The 16,435-nt window shown below is 40.3% G+C and overlaps 1 protein-coding gene across 19 annotated transcripts in view; it reads right to left on the bottom strand.

The window, feature by feature from the left end:
* Positions 1–16,435, bottom strand: part of LOC122251860 (dystrophin, isoforms A/C/F/G/H-like) — a 1,045,059-nt gene that overhangs the window by 689,547 nt on the left and 339,077 nt on the right. For all 19 annotated transcript variants that reach the window (XM_086553567.1, XM_086553566.1, XM_086553574.1 and 16 more), the window contains one exon: positions 5,995–6,100. In XM_086553567.1, coding sequence (XP_086409693.1) covers positions 5,995–6,100 — 106 coding nt within the window. The remainder of the gene's footprint in view (positions 1–5,994; positions 6,101–16,435) is intronic.

The raw sequence follows: 16,435 nt of genomic DNA, 5'->3' as shown, positions 1-16,435 counted from the left end.
GCTCATTCATTCACACTCGCTCATTCGTTCACACTCATTCATTTACTCTCAAGCACTCACTTCCTTACTTCTGCCTTCCCTATCTTAAGTCCCCGAGACAAGACTATGTATATATATATATATATATATATATATATATATATATATATATATATATATATATATATATATATTTCTCTTTATGGGAAGACTCCTACTATTTTGTACAGTCTCCATTTTTTCGAGTATGTGCAGCCTCTGGGGTTTCCAGCTCCTGAAATCTTTCCGATACGTTCTTGCAGATTCCCAAGGCTATGTCGGTCCCCGGTTCTCGCGCGGGGAAGGGAAGGTAAAACTACACGAGAAGGAAATAGTTTTCTAATCCTTCGAGAAAGCTGCATCGAACTCTCATCCTATTCTATGCTTCTCTCTTCCGCAAACTATCTGTCACATTCCTATCTCTTCATTTCAAATCATTGCCGTAATTTCCATTAGCATCTATCCTCATTCTAGCCATTCTAAAGGTTTTCTTTTCTCTCTGCCCATTACTCTCTCTCTCTCTCTCTCTCTCTCTCTCTCTCTCTCTCTCTCTCTCTCTCTCTCTCTCTCTCTCTCTCTCTCTCTCTCTCTCTCACTCTCTCTCTCACTCTCTCTCTTCCTCTCTCTCTCTTCCTCTCTCTCTAATCACTCATTCACTCACTCACTCACCCACCCATTCACTCTCCCACTCAACCACCCATTTACTCACCACATACCTCCACCCATCCAATCACTCACTCAATCGGTCATTCGCTCACTCACCCACCCATCTACTTACTCACCCACAAATCCATCCACCCACTCACTCACTCTCCTTGTACGCTTATGAAATGTAGGTGTGTCTCTGTGTAGGTGATGCGCGTGTGCCATCCGTCCGCGCGCCTCTCTGTATGTGTGCGTATGGGCGAGGGCGCGCGCACACGAGCGGGCCGGGCCGTTTGCTTTCCTTTTTGTCTTGCTATATCCTTACATCCATACGTCAACGTCTCCGTTTAAATCTTCGCCGTTTACCCTAATCAATAAAGCTCATTCCGCATATTCTCCCCTGCGATTCCATTTCCTCTCTTTCCGATGTATCTCCCCTCTCCCTTTCCGTCTTCATTTTCTATCCTCTTTTTCGGCGCGCGTTTCGTTCCCTTTATTTCCAATCAGTCTCATCATTCGTATATCTCTCCCGCTGGACACATAGTTCTTTGTCAGTGCAATACTGATACTATTTCTCGCTCTCGTCTTGTTTTCGCTTTCTCGCTCTCTTGTTCTCTCTCTCTTGCTCTCGTTCTCGCTCTCGCTCTCGCTCTCCCTCTCCCTCTCCCTCTCTCTCTCTCCCTCTCCCTCTTCTTCCTCTCCCTCTTCTCCCTCTTCTCCTCCTTCTCCCTCTCTCTCACTCTCCATAGATACACACATACTCACCCACACTCACATTCTCTCTTACTCTTTCTTACTCTACGTTCCCCTTCCTCCTTCCTTATTCCTCTCTCCACCTTCTACCTTCCACCTCCCAACTTCCTCCTTCCACCTGGTCCTCCCCCTCCTCCGCCCTCTTCCTTCTCAGTCCCTCCGGCAAGGCAGCAGCGGGCAGATGAGCCTCGAGAAGTGTGTGATATTTCAATATTGAATCTCGATATTTATAGATGTTGCACCCGTATTTTTCCCCATTTTCTTTTCCTTTCTTTGAGAGTTTAAGCATCCAGAAACATATAAAAAAGCAGGGAGGGTGAAAAAAGCAAAGGGAGAGAGAGGGAGAGAGGGAGAGAGAGAGAGAGAGAGAGAGAGAGAGAGAGAGAGAGAGAGAGAGAGAGAGAGAGAGAGAGAGAGAGAGAGAGAGAGAGATACACAGATACTGACAGAGAGAGGGAAGGGGGAAGGAAAAGGAGTAAAGATCATCCGTAATAAGGAAAATGACGCGATAACACTGTTGTCACTGCACACAAGCATAATTTTCCCCATTATCGTTATTATCGTTATTGTTTTACCGTTATCATAACCCTTACCCTCTTTTCCTTACCATCATTCATTGTCTTTTACAAAAAACATTAGCAATAATAATAATGATGGAGAATTGTCAATGACAATGGGGAAGAAAGGTAGAGTTTCCTACCGATGATATATACCGTCGTCAAAACTCCCAATGCCTCCCATCTTTCTATCCATCTACCTCAACTTCTCCCTTTCCTCATTCATCCCTCCACCCAACTACCACCACCTTTTCCATCCGTTCCTCCCTCCCTCCCTTAACCTACCACAACCTTCTCCATTCCCCTAACCATCTCTGCATCTATCTACCACCTTTTCCTTCCCCTCCCCATCCGTTCCTCCCACTATCCATCTACCCCTTCCTTCTCCTTTTCCCCAACCATCCCTCAACCTACCGACCGTAACCCTTCCCTTTCCCCTCATCCGTTCCTTCCTTCAGCCACCAAACCCAACCTTCTCACCCCACGACCCATTTCACCAAGATATTCAAACGACCCGCTTCAACACCCCCCTCTCTAAAATATTCTTTGCAATTTCCACTTTGACCTGAGAGCTACCCGCCCGCACCCCGTCAACCAAAACATTGGTGAAATTCTCGCTCGGTTATGACGTCACGTGTTTAGCTTGCAATCATGGGGTTGCATGACTCAACCGCTTGTTATCCTGTTCATTATAAATCGTGTGCCGGCAGTTTATAATCACGTGAAAAGCAACTGCGTAGACAAAAGCATATCCGAAAGGAATGCGTAAGCGCTAATCTCTACAGGTAAAAACCCAGGCACGAACACAGGATTAACTCGACAGAAATACACATAAATAAGTCACCCTCATTTTTCTAAGGGTCAAAGAAAAAGGTAAAAACCACACTACAATACGTACACTAAGTGTGCGTGTGCGTTTGTAGCAATCCTAACATTGCAAATCATAAATAAATAAAAAGTCTAACATTCAAAGAGAAAGCAGAATGAAGCCTAGCACCACAAAGCCCAAACAGCCTTCCGAGGCCTCTCCTCCCTCGTGCACCTGCACCGCCTCGCCCGCCATGGTCGATACTCCATTGGCTACAACATCTTGGCTATAAACGAATAAGCTAATTATCGCGCAAGTCTAATAATGCACTCTGGAGACCACAAACCTGCGATAAATATGCAATCTAACTGCCATGTCCTAATGGAACCGTTGTCGTCGATGTCCACTTTTATGAGCGAGACTGGACGAGATAATACCGCGCTGTGAAGCATAGAGGGAGAGATAATGGAGGAGAGAGAGAGGGGAAGAGAGGGAACAAATGGGGGAACAGAATAGAGAGGTAGAAAAAAAAATAATACGTGGGATAATACGAAGAATATCTCACCATGGTATATGTTACAAACATGAATATCTCTCACTCGATCTACCTACAAATACATCCCTTTCTCGTTCACTTTCCCTAACCCTTCTCCTTCCCTTCCCCGTCATATAAGCGTAACAAACAGACACGACCGACTTATAAGCATCCCAGACAGGCAGGAGATAAGTAATATAGAGCTGGCGACACAGGACTGACAGGTGGTATGCACAGGCCCTACCCCCATAACCCATCCCCTCGCGGCTTAATGCCCAAACTTCCCTCATCCTCGGGCGCTTGTGAACCCCCTGGGACTTACCCGCTCCACGTCTGCAGCCTCAATTCCCATCATCCACTCTAGAGGTGTGTGCACGTAAAGGGGGTTGCAGGATGCGTAACTTTCTTCCTTTTTTCAGAAGCCTTCCTTTGGAAATAGATACACACTGCACCTTATACGACTCCCTTCCTTACAAATATAATCAACATTGTGCAAACCACTCCCACTTCATCACCCCTTCCACTATTTTTTTTTCCATGTTATTTCGTTATTTATCTCTATATCATTATCATGATTATCTGCCCATATGATGCCCTACTCTTACACCGATCTCCCCACATACCTTGCTGAGATTTGATTCCTTCCAACGCTCCCATGTTTTTTGTTTTTTTTTCTCAAACTTACTAACACATCCTAATATAAAGAACAATCTATCATGATCTAATACAATATATTTTCTAGGCGATTAGTTCGCTCCCTTACACGTGAATTAGTAATAACCACCAATGAATAAAAGAGGGCAACTTTATCCTATCTATACAAATGACAGACCCACGTAAATGATTGAAAAGCGAATGACACAGTGATGTGGCAATCCAGTGTCCATCAATAACTTATAAACGGAATTTGTAGAAACCCCATTTTCCGAGAAAAAAAAATAATAAATAAATAAATAAATATATATATATATATATATATATATATATATATATATATATATATATATATATACATATAACTTGGAAAATTTCCGATCACATGTAGTGAAGCTCATATTATATCGCAAAATAGCACATTAGTATCACAGGATAACACAGCCTAAGATGAAAGCATCCACAAGATCCTCTGTGGGATTGTTCTAAAATCCAAGAGGCTGTTCGGATACAGATTCAAAATAATTACTCTAAAACATTTTCCTCCCCTCATTTACCAAATTCATGATGTTAACAAAATACGTATCAAAATTGTTTAAATCAAATTTGACCACAATAGCGGTTCGAGTCTAACAACGAGAGAGAGAGAGAGCGAAAGAGAGCGAGAACGAGAGAGAGCGAAAGAGAGGGAGCGAGCGAGAGAGAGAGGGGGAGGGAGAGAGGGAGCTAGATAGATAGATAGATAGAGAGATAGGCCGAAAGAGAAAGGGAGAGAAAGAGAGAGAGAGCCGAAAGAGAAAGGGAGAGAAAGAGAGAGAGAGCCGAAAAAGAAAGGGAGGGAAAGAGAGAGAGAGACATAGGCCGAAAGAGAAAGGGAGAGAAAGAGAGAGCGAGAGAGGGGGAGAGAAAACGAGAGAGAGCGAAAGAGAGAGAGGGGGAGTGAGAGAGGGAGCTAGCTAGATAGATAGAGAGATAGGCCGAAAGAGAAAGAGAGAGAGACATAGGCCGAAAGAGAAAGGGAGAGAAAGAGAGAGAGAGAGAGAGAGAGAGAGAGAGAGAGAGAGAGAGAGAGAGAGAGAGAGAGAGAGAGAGAAACCGCCGAAAGCACAGAGTATAGCATTAGCGGCATTACCCCCACTGATATTGCCTAACTTTATACGGCATAGTTTAAATACAGCAAACTTAAACTAACTTAAACAAGTATAATGTAACTAGATTCCGCAGAGCGAATAAAATGGCGAGGAATATATAGCTTCCTTATACGATGTAAATTTTGTACAGATCGGTTTTTGGGCATACACAGTCTAATATATACATATATACATATATATACATACATATACATATATATACATATATATTCATATATATACATATATATATATATATATATATATATATATATATATATATATATATGTACATACATATACATATACATACATATACTTATACATACATATGCATACATATATATATATATATATATATATATATATATATATATATATATATATATATACACATATATATATATATATATAATATACATATATGTATGTAGATAAATATAAATATAAATATACAAATTATATATATATATATATATATATATATATATATATATATATATAGACGCATGTATTATATAAATGTAGATACAAACGTAACCGTAACTACAACAAATTTCCAAAGAAAATAAATATTTACCACTCGAAAAAATATGTACATATACAAAAGCCTCAACAGACAAACTACCGAGAAAATAATACGCTGAATCAACACCTCTTTCATAAAGGCCTCAAACAAAACCAATGGCAAAATAAACAAAGAGAATGGGTAAACAACAACGCCAAAGTGCCAAAAACAGATAACTAAATAATAGCTAACCAAATAAACCAATAGAAAAAGTATAAATGAATAAAACAAGCCCGGAGACCTCACCGGAGCGCAGGGAACCGAATTTGCTCCCTGCACGTCCCGGGGAACCAACACCTGTAAAACACGTGTCTCTCTCTACTCACCCTTCTGGTGCAGCTGCGTGCGAGAGGCGTCATCCTTAAGGCTGTCAGCTGAAGCCACTAACTCGTCCAGCTGTGGCTTCTTGCCCTCCAGCTCTCGCAGCACGTTCTGGAAAACAAAACAGATTGAGTTTACAACACCACTCCAACACACCCACAACCCTCATAAAGAATAATAAAAACAAGACAACACGATCTGCTAAAAGTTTAATCATAACACAAGTTAGAGCCTGACATAACAAATGCCACACGGCACTCTAATTTGAAATCAGAACAAATCATGTCCACAGCACGAAAATCATCATTATAATTCATTACCATTATCACTGAGACACCATGCAGCTTAATCACATAATTTACAGATTTATTACAGATCGGGTTAAATTCCTCCTGTGCTCAAACGTAATAAACTGGTCTCTTCCTACACTATATTCAACCGAAATAAAATCGTCTATTGCCACATTGTACTCAGGGGAAACAAGTTGGTCTATACCTATACTGTTCAGGTGAACCAAAATGGTCTATTTCCACACTGTTCAAGTGAAACAGAATGGTCTATTCTCGCGCTGTGTCCAGCTATAATTGCGACCCTATCACATCACCATCTCCTATGAATATCTACGAGTAAATAAACATCGAACAATGAAATGTCCAATTTACAATTATGTAGGAAGAAAGCATGCATAAAACATTCAAAAATGTCCTGCATTCACTCTTCTCAAAAAGCGACAGCAAATTATCTGCGGCTCCAAATAAACGCTTACAATCTACATAATCATTGCAGTCATTAATCATATGTTGCTGATGAAAATTAATCAGCGGCAGAGCTTTGAACAACACCATCATGTTTTTTGTTCACAAAGCTAATCAACAGTTAACCAATACACGATATTCCATTTTACGAAACATGATATTGTTCTAAACATCACGATGCTAATCGAACTTGATTGAGTTCCTATACAATACAACACTATTGTCAGACACGTAAAAATATACACGGCTCTTAGCCAAATTTTCGCATTATCAAATCTAAAACAAAGACAATTACAAAGGCGAAATACTCTTAAAGGTAGAGCAACAAACACTCTCACGTTTAAGGACACTGCTCTTGACAGTACTGCACAATGAGACTATTATCATCCTATTAGCTTTACGTATATGGGTCACGACCATTCTCGGCCCTTGAGCACTCCCTAACAATGAGGAAATATTTTTAATGTTCGCAGGCATGCCATTTTCACCTGGAAATCACCAAGGGTTATAGAGTGGTGAGATGATTATCGTAACGCCAAGCGTGAAATAGAGTTACTATCTTTAGCAAAAACAAGGCAGCATATACTCTCCCTTGCAAAGGAAGAACGATCCTAGCAACACGAGGGCGGCGTGAAAGAAATCTCTGTCTAAAAAGAGAGAGAGAGAGAGAGACAAAGACAAAAAATAAAATAAAAATAACAGATATACGATAAAACAAACAAGATACCAGAGCCGTATCGAAAAAGAGAAACGGGCGGGGAATAACACCCTCTAGCCCTCGTATCCTCAGCCGTTGCTAAAAAAGCCGGGGATCATAAGTGTCCCGAGGAGGCTTTATGAAGCGCCCAGTGACTCTTTCACACGGACTCCCGCCCCTACGCTTCGCCAACTTCTGCTCTACCGTGAACGTCAATGTTCAAACGCGGTTTTCTCTTCTGAACAAAGGCGAGCCGAGGGAGGAGCTCTCCAGTGTGTGTAGTGTGTTTTGTGTGTATCAGTGTAGCGAACCAGAAGAAGGAACGTCAAAACATGATATACTATGGAAATGTGTGATGTGTATAGGGTAAATCACAAATGGAGTATATGGATAAATGCGAATATCTTAACAATTTAGTTAAAATATCTAAGGGAGATTGATTGCAGCTGTTCTAATAATATTCAAAGCCCTCCCGCAGATTTAGCAACAATTCCAATTAACGCTTGCTAAAGCCGCACTCCTAACATTATTAATCAGACTGCGACGTGCTCAGTATTTGTATACAAATATCTACATCTTAATCTTTAATCATCTATCTATCAAACAAAAAACAAACAAAAAAAATATATATATATAGGTGTGTGTGTGTGTGTGTGTGTGTGTGTGTGTGTGTGTGTGTGTGTGTGTGTGTGTGCGCGCGCGCGTATGTATGTATGTATGTATGTATGTATGTATGTATGTATGTATATATGTATGTATGTATATGTATGTATGCATTTATGTATATATACATACATGTAATATATATATATATATATATATATATATATATATATATATACATATATATATATATACACACACAAATATAGTTACTTGTATAATATACAAATATATAACATATAATATATAATATAACAAACGAACACACATATACTATGTCTATTCGTGTGTGTTAGTCTTTCATCTGTGTTTGCTTCTCTTTCCTTCCACTATAAATCAATCACATAAGATTATCATTTACAGTATGTTTTATATATCTGATATTGCACGTCTTAAATATATATAAAAAAATAATGAGTGAATCATTACCCTTGCCATTCTTCTTCATTTGCCTTTCCTTTTTCTCTCTATGTTCATCTGTTTCACGAAAGGAAATCCAAATACTCATCTTCCCCTGAAATATCAGTTCAAATTCGAAGTAATGGAACACTGGTCTGGCCAGACGAAATTAACCACCTCTGATGTATCGATAGTAGAATTAATGCGTTCATTAATTAAATAAGTACAGCTTTACTCTAGTGTGGAGACGTACTTCCAAAGGTCAAGAGTAAGCTGCAAAATTCTAGTACATTATCAATGACAAAGGATAATGCCTATCTTATTGTCCGTATTAACGGTGTATTTCAAACAAATCCAAGAAAACAAATATAAGAGCAAATACACTAATTCCCGAATTTTACTCTCCCTCTCCCTCTTCTGTTTCTCCTTCTCCGTGCTTTCCTCCTTCTATAATTCTCCTCCTCCGTCTCTTGTTTCACCCCCCTCCCCCTTCCCTCCTCTATAATTCTTCTCAAAATTTCCCTCTCCCTCTCCTTCTCCCTCTCTTCCTCCCTCTTTAACTCTCCTCCGCCTTCTCCCTTTCTCCAGGGGTCAAGGATAATGACCCGCACATCAACTCCTCGACCTCTAACGAGCACCCAGGAATAATCCGGCAGAGTGGCGGGACTCCCTCGTTACACAAGGCAGGGTAATGGCTCTTACGACTCGAGTCTCGACAACAAGCGATCAATGGGTAAGCCGAAGGGGCGTCTGTATCTCGGCTTGTAAGCAAGTCGCGATTACATGAACCGCGACCGAGTTTAGACAAGTTACAGGAGTCTACGGAGATACAGAGCCACATTTCATTATTGATTTCCCAAGCACGGCGAATAGAGTCAAAAGACTATTTGCGCTCATTTGGCCGAGTATATCTATCTTCATTTTCAACGTACGGAATCAAATGCGCCAAAAAAATAAAAAACTGTATGGAAATACTTCGAGAATCAAATCAACTAGACGAAAATACTCACCAAAGTTTTTTTCACCAGTGGAAATCGAGAGATTTTTGGAGGGGAAAAGAAAGAGAAAAAAGGGATCCACAATCTTGCCACGGTTCACTTAACACCAGTACCAGTTTCGGGATTAGAAATCTGTGTGAGCTTTTATTTATTCATTTTCGCAATTAAAGAAGTTGAATCCTGAGATCTGCCACAATGCCAATTTTCCTTAGAACAACAAAAACATTATACTGTTAATATACTAATCGATTTCTCTAAAAACATAAACCGGTTATACAATGAGCATTTCCAAAAATAAATGTTTGCATTATTAACACAACACAAATAAGAAACTTAATCCAATGAAGCACTCCTGACGTTGCTCGCTGTTGGAGATGCCTTGATAAGTTTAGAGAACCAACTTCATAAAGTTACTTTGAACCTTTTAAAAGTTACGCTAACTGCTCACCAACACTCAACAATAACCGTTCCCATTAGAGGGATGTAATTATCTTGATAATTTTATAGCCTTTTTCTAAGCTAATGTATATATTGTTTAATTCATACATCGTTCAGTGAAAAGTATACAGAATAGAATATCAATAAAAAAGACATCATACAAACATTTTCAACATTAATGTGTTTTCTTGAAAGGTACACTCAGACATGTGGAACGCTGTAGTCATTTTACATTACTTCGAACCCTATCTATCTATCTATCTATCTATCTATATATATATATATATATATATGTATATATATATGTATATATATATGTGTATCTCTCTCTATATATATATAATATATATATATACACACACACACACACACACACACATACACACACACACGCTCATCTTTATATCAATATATATGTATATATATCCTTATTATGATGACACAGGGCAGTGAGGAGGGGAGGGGGGGTCTTCTATCACTTCCAACCAAACCATCAAGCCTTCAATCGGATGACGCCTATTCATCCATTTCGCCAAAGCATTAGAAGAGATGTAAATAGAATAGAATAGAAAACAGAAACATGATAAAAATAGAGAAAGAATAGTAAAGTGTGTTATATACGATTGTATAAGTAAAAGACAATAGCTTGCTGAAAATATAAACAACAATATACAAACACAAAAACTCCTAAACAATTATACACTTAAAATAAAACACTCCCACAGTGTTTGATTTTATATGTGTACACGTTATAGTTTGTATGTTTTTTGTTTGTTTGAACTAGACACTTGCTCATGCCCACAATGTCCTGTCAGCATGCAGCGCGAGTCGCGACGCGGCGTCCTGCACGGCGCCCCGCGGTGGTTCTGAACCTATTCGATTAAGGAATGTCATTATCTCCCACTACCAGGCCCTATTACCCGGCCGCCGTTCCCTCTTGCGGGACGCGCAAAATCAAATCTCGCGGATCTAAATCCAAACAGCTGGCGGGTGATTGGAAGGTGGTGGGAGTTGGGAGGCGGAAGAGGCAAGGGAGGGAAGGGGAGGGAGGGCAGAGAGGCCGCGGCAGGAAATGGGGAGAGGGCTGGTTGAGGAGCAAGGGACCACGGGAGAGAGAAACCCGTCACGTCAAAAGTGTTTGGGGATACCAAGAAGAGAGCTTGGCGTCAGTTACGAGAGGCCAATGATGGGCGCGGCGATGGCACTCCGGGGGAAGAATTGCTGCGAGATGGTTATGATGGGACACTGCTAAGATGGGAGATGCCACTCAATGTTCACCTCCGCGCGGCGAACGATTATCGCCTAACATAAATCTCTTAAATGTCTCCTCACGCCTGCAGAAACAAATAAATGGTTACATTAAGTCCGACCATCCCCATCTAGAAAGGCAACACCTCTGGAAACGGATATTAAAAACTGATGAAAAATGAAATCGGATACTGGAGTCCATCAGTACCAACCCCCTGTTGAATTTCACAAAGAAAACGAACAAGAAACACTGCAACATTCACCAAAAAGAAGGATGGAGAGATGACAAAATAAACCCAGAATTGCTCATGCACGCCCCCATCGACCCCCACCTCCCCCTGCCCCACCCTACGCTCAGCCCGGGAGAGCAACAGGCGCTGTCGTGCCTTACCGCCACCATCAGAAGGAGGATCTACACGGAGGTGGGAGGGGGTACGAAAGGATAGGCAAGGATGAGAGTGGGGGATACGGGGACCATTGGATGTTTGGAAGGATAGGAAGGATATATTGGAACCGGGTTCGGAGAAGCTCAAACAAATATAGAGAGGGGGCATTATCTTCTTCATATTATACCAGAGGTATTTTGATACATGCCTGACTACAATAAAGCTTGTATGAAAAGGTACGATTAATTAAAGGCAGTAAATAAATGTACATACCTGAAAATGCACTTTGTACCAAATTCATAAATGAACAACTGAATACAAAATAAACAAAATTAGTTCTGAGCGAAAGGAAACGATACGAGGGACGTTGGAGGAGGTGGACGAGAGATAACGAGTTAAGTGGGCGGTTTGGGTCAATATTGTAGACCTCGCGAGTCTGACGAGGGATTGTACTACGACAGTGAAGTGGAAGAGGAGGAGGAGGAGGAGGAGGAGGAGGGGAGGAGGAAGAGGAGGAGAGGAATGGAGATAGGGAGGGGGGAGGAGAATGGGGAGGGCGAAGGAGGAGGAGGAAGGTGAAGATAAGGGCGTTGAAGGAGAAGGAGAAGGGCGAGAGGGAAGAGTAGAAGGAGAGGAGGAGGAGAGGGCAGAGCATGGGGTTAGGAGGAGGAGGGTGAGAGAGAAGGGTGGAGGAGAGGCGAGAGCACGTACGAAGGGGAAGAGGGTTTCTGAGACGACGTGTGAGCGGAACGAGCACATCTCATCCGGCCCTGCATCCAGATGGGCGTAGTATAAAGGACACAATGAAGTATAAAGACAAAGATTCACTCTCTGTTTATACTCTCATTACTTTGAAGACGTCGCATGAGGAACATGAAATGAGAAAACATACCAAGTATATAAAAAAGAAAGAAAAAAGGGGGGCGACACAGGTGCGGGTGAGGAAAGGGAAAGCCTACAGAGAGTCGAGGGATGGGGGAGGGGGAGGGGGAGGGTGAGCACGTTGCTCCCCTCCCATAAAAGGTCTATAAAGAGCCTCCCGGAGCCAGGTGCCCAAACCTCTCCTCTTCGACGGTCCTAATGGCAGACGCAGTTCATCCAGGGGCTTGTTACCACACCCGAGTCAGTGCTATCACCGAATTGTACGGAATTGTTAGACCACTTCCCTTTCGAGTTGTGTTAGGGCCTGAATGTGCTGTTGTGTGTCTTTTTACTGCTGTCATTACACTTGTTCAAGCTACTGATGAATGTTCATCCTAATATACATTACTACTTTTGCAACGTGATGTTATAATGACTTTAGTTTTATGATGAATGAAATTCCCCACGACAATTCATCTTTCCAAGAACAACTGCGTTTATACCAGTGATTCCCAAAGCGTGTGCCGCCATTATCTCCTTGGTGTGCCGCGAAAATATAATTTTACTAGGTTTCGAGAATTCCTCACACTGAACGGCGAAAATAAGTCCAAGACTATAGTCTAAGACTATATATATATATATATATATATATATATATATATATATATATATATATATATATATATACATAGAATATACATATATATATATGTCTGTGTGTGTGGGGGGTATATGTATGTATGTATGTATGTATATATATATATATATATATATATATATATATATATATATATATATATATATATATATATATCAGAGGGTAGGTGTGCCGCCAAAATATTAGTTGTGTCTTAGTGTTCCGTCATACTAAATAATTTGAAAACCACTGGTTTATACAGTAGATTTTAATCTACTAGTTGCTTTTTTTCAATAGTCTAACACCACTCAGATCTCTCTACGTCGTTACTATTTCATATAACCTCAAGAATGCCCCACACTAAAATTTTGCAAGTAGACATAAGAAAATAAAAACAGGAATCATTAAAGTTTCTCATCCAAACCTTTTCTTCGTCATTTTCGCGATGTCTTGCCAACAAATATAAGTGTAATACAAACTGTTTCACAGTGCGACGTTTCCCTCCATGAAAATGATATCTTATATACTGTTTTAAGTAATAAAAAATGTTGTGCAGCATGAGTCATGAGAGATGAGTCATCAGTTTTACTGGCTGCATAAACGGTGCCATACACTACTCCCCTTACTTGGTCTGGATGATTTATGTTTCCTGATAATCGCAACTGAATTAAAACATATATGGATATATGGCAGCCTGGAATGTATTCCTGGTGTATATCATCAGTGTAATTATGCGAAAGCAAAGGGACAGAAAGTATAAGAGAAAGAGAGGGAGAGAGTGTAGTGCAACGCACAAACAAGAGAGCTCTGACTTCGACTTAGCATTCTAGGCCTCCTCGTCAAGACAATCCACTACAGGTTTGAGAAGTCAGGTTAGTCTGCAAATCGATAATTAATCATAAATTAATTTCTTCCTCTCCTTTTCTTTGTACTCTTTAACCATCAACCCTTTTATCTTCAGTTCGTCGACATCGATGCTTTTTTATCTTATCTATACTCAGTATCAACTTGTCCATTCTCTATTCTCCCTTGAATTGATTGAGTTATTTTAGCCCTTCCATTTGGTATTTTTCAAAATCAAAATTCCTCCTTCTCACTCCCCCTATTTTCCTTCACCCTAACTCATCAAACCAACTCTCAAATTCTTATGGATTCCCTTATCTCTGCTTATGCATCTCCTAATCCCCTTTCACATAACATGACATAACACACAGAACACGCTCTGATTCCCATTCCATCTCTGGTTTTCTTCATCTCACGCACCTCGATTCTTTCTTCTTTTTCTTATTCCTTTCTGCACTTGACGTAATTCAATGTATCATATCATTTATCTACGACTAGTCATGAAATCATTCCCGTAATCATTGTTCTCCAATGGTCTAATATGAGATATTATAAGAAAAGATATATTTAAGGTTAGTAATAAACAAATCTTAAAATCTCAGTAAAAGTAGTAAAATCTGCCAGTGTTAGTTATGTCCTCTAATGGTTAAATATTTTCACGGAGAAATTATCAAAGGTTTATGGTTTCAGTCTAAATAATAATACATAAAATAAATAATACATATTCAGTTATCCGATATATGTTATCAAACTTTCTCGCCAGTCAGAGCTATACTTATATGGCTAAACGACACAAAAACACCCAAACACACATACTTGTACACATGTCATATTCACACATCTATATCCATATCCATATAACAAACAAGTACTAAAGCAAACATGTATGTATGTATATATATACACCTCCACCCATCATGAACCGACGTAAAGTAATGGCAAATAATGGCGTAAAACTCTCAGCGCCCGCCCGATTAAATACAACCAGCCCACATTAACGTGCAAAAATAATAAACGTACTGGGGGAAAGCTAAAGCTTATAAATTCCAATTTCCTTTTTTATTTTTCTCTCTCTAACATTCCGATCCTTCTCTGTTCTATGACCTCTCTTTGTTTCCCTTTCAACTTCTCTTTTCTGCTCTGCTCTGCACTGCTCTCTTTCTCTCTCAGCAATTAAACCATATAATATGCAGAGCATCTGCTGTTATACATTAAATTGCTAAAAGCATTCAATTCCACTCTATCAACCTACATTATGCATTACTTTGTTGACCCCAAAGCGTACTTCGAGGTATCCATTTGCAAATTGTTGAATCATATATATATGAGTTTGTGAGTGAGTGTATATTGGTGTGTGTATGTGTGTGTGTGTGTGTCTGTGTGTGCGTGAAATAGTGAGTGAGTAAGTGAGTGGGTGAGTGAGACCGTGTGAAATTGTTTTTTTCTGTACGTTCATGTATTATGTCTTTGTAAGCGGATGTTCCATACAGCCCAGTGTCCCGTCTACAACACACCTAAACAGTCGGTCTGAAATCAAAACCAAAATCAGCTAGCATTCTAGATGGAGAATAACGATGTGTCACATAGAACTCAAAAAATATAAACATCCGATAATCGCCAGCGATGATGGGTCTGCGGAACCAACCTGACCCCATAAAAAATTCTGTCGCCAAATAAATGACAATTCGATGATGATAGTCGATAAACCTACGACCTTGAAATGAATATTGCGACTCAATAAGACACAGACGCAGAACTATACCTAGCCACACGTACGCAAATGCACGGAAGAAAGTTAGTCATATTAAAGTAAAGTAAGAAAAACAAAACTGTAATAACGTCATACCCACGACCTTAGTAAGTAATTCGAGGACAGATTGGTTACCACGAATCGTCTCCTTACGATATCCCCGTCTGCCTCAACTTCTATACTATCTTAATGATATCCCCGTCTGCCTCCCTCTTCCAAGTCCATTAGGTCGATAATTAGCCACATGGAACGCAAAAAATCCACTGCAAATCCGTAACAACTCTTTGATGACCCGCCAAGATCATCGAGGAGTCATTCTCTTCCTTCTTTCTTTTCCCCTCCCCTCCCTTCCCCTCTCCCTATCCCTCTCTCTCTTCCATTTTCATTCTCATTCCCCTTCCCTTTCTCGCTCTCCCTTCCCCCTTTTCTCCTACTCAATCTCATTTTCTACTTCCCCCTACCCCCTCCTCCTCATTTTCATTCTCTTTTCCCTCTTTTATCGCTCGCGCAATTGCGATCTCCTGCCTCATGCCTTTCTTCTTCTTCTTTGAGCGCCTTCACATCTCCGTTCCTATGTGCCTGATTTACTATATTTCTACTTCAGACACTCAAATGCATGATTTGAGGAACGCAAAAGGACTGGACCGGAGAAATAAGGCGCACGAGAAAGAACATAAATCTTAAAAAAGGCTACGTGACAGATATTGAGAAGGAAACGGAAGGGCGGGCGAAGAGGACAGAAATTACAAAAATATGAGAGAGAGAGAGAGA

The sequence above is a fragment of the Penaeus japonicus genome, unplaced genomic scaffold (assembly GCF_977035675.1).
Source record: "Penaeus japonicus unplaced genomic scaffold, GWHDUDI00000001_assembly GWHDUDI00000028, whole genome shotgun sequence".
NCBI classification, from domain to species: Eukaryota; Metazoa; Arthropoda; class Malacostraca; order Decapoda; family Penaeidae; genus Penaeus; species Penaeus japonicus.
The sequence above is the reverse complement of the archived record's forward strand: the minus strand, read 5'-3'. Positions and strand labels throughout refer to the sequence as shown.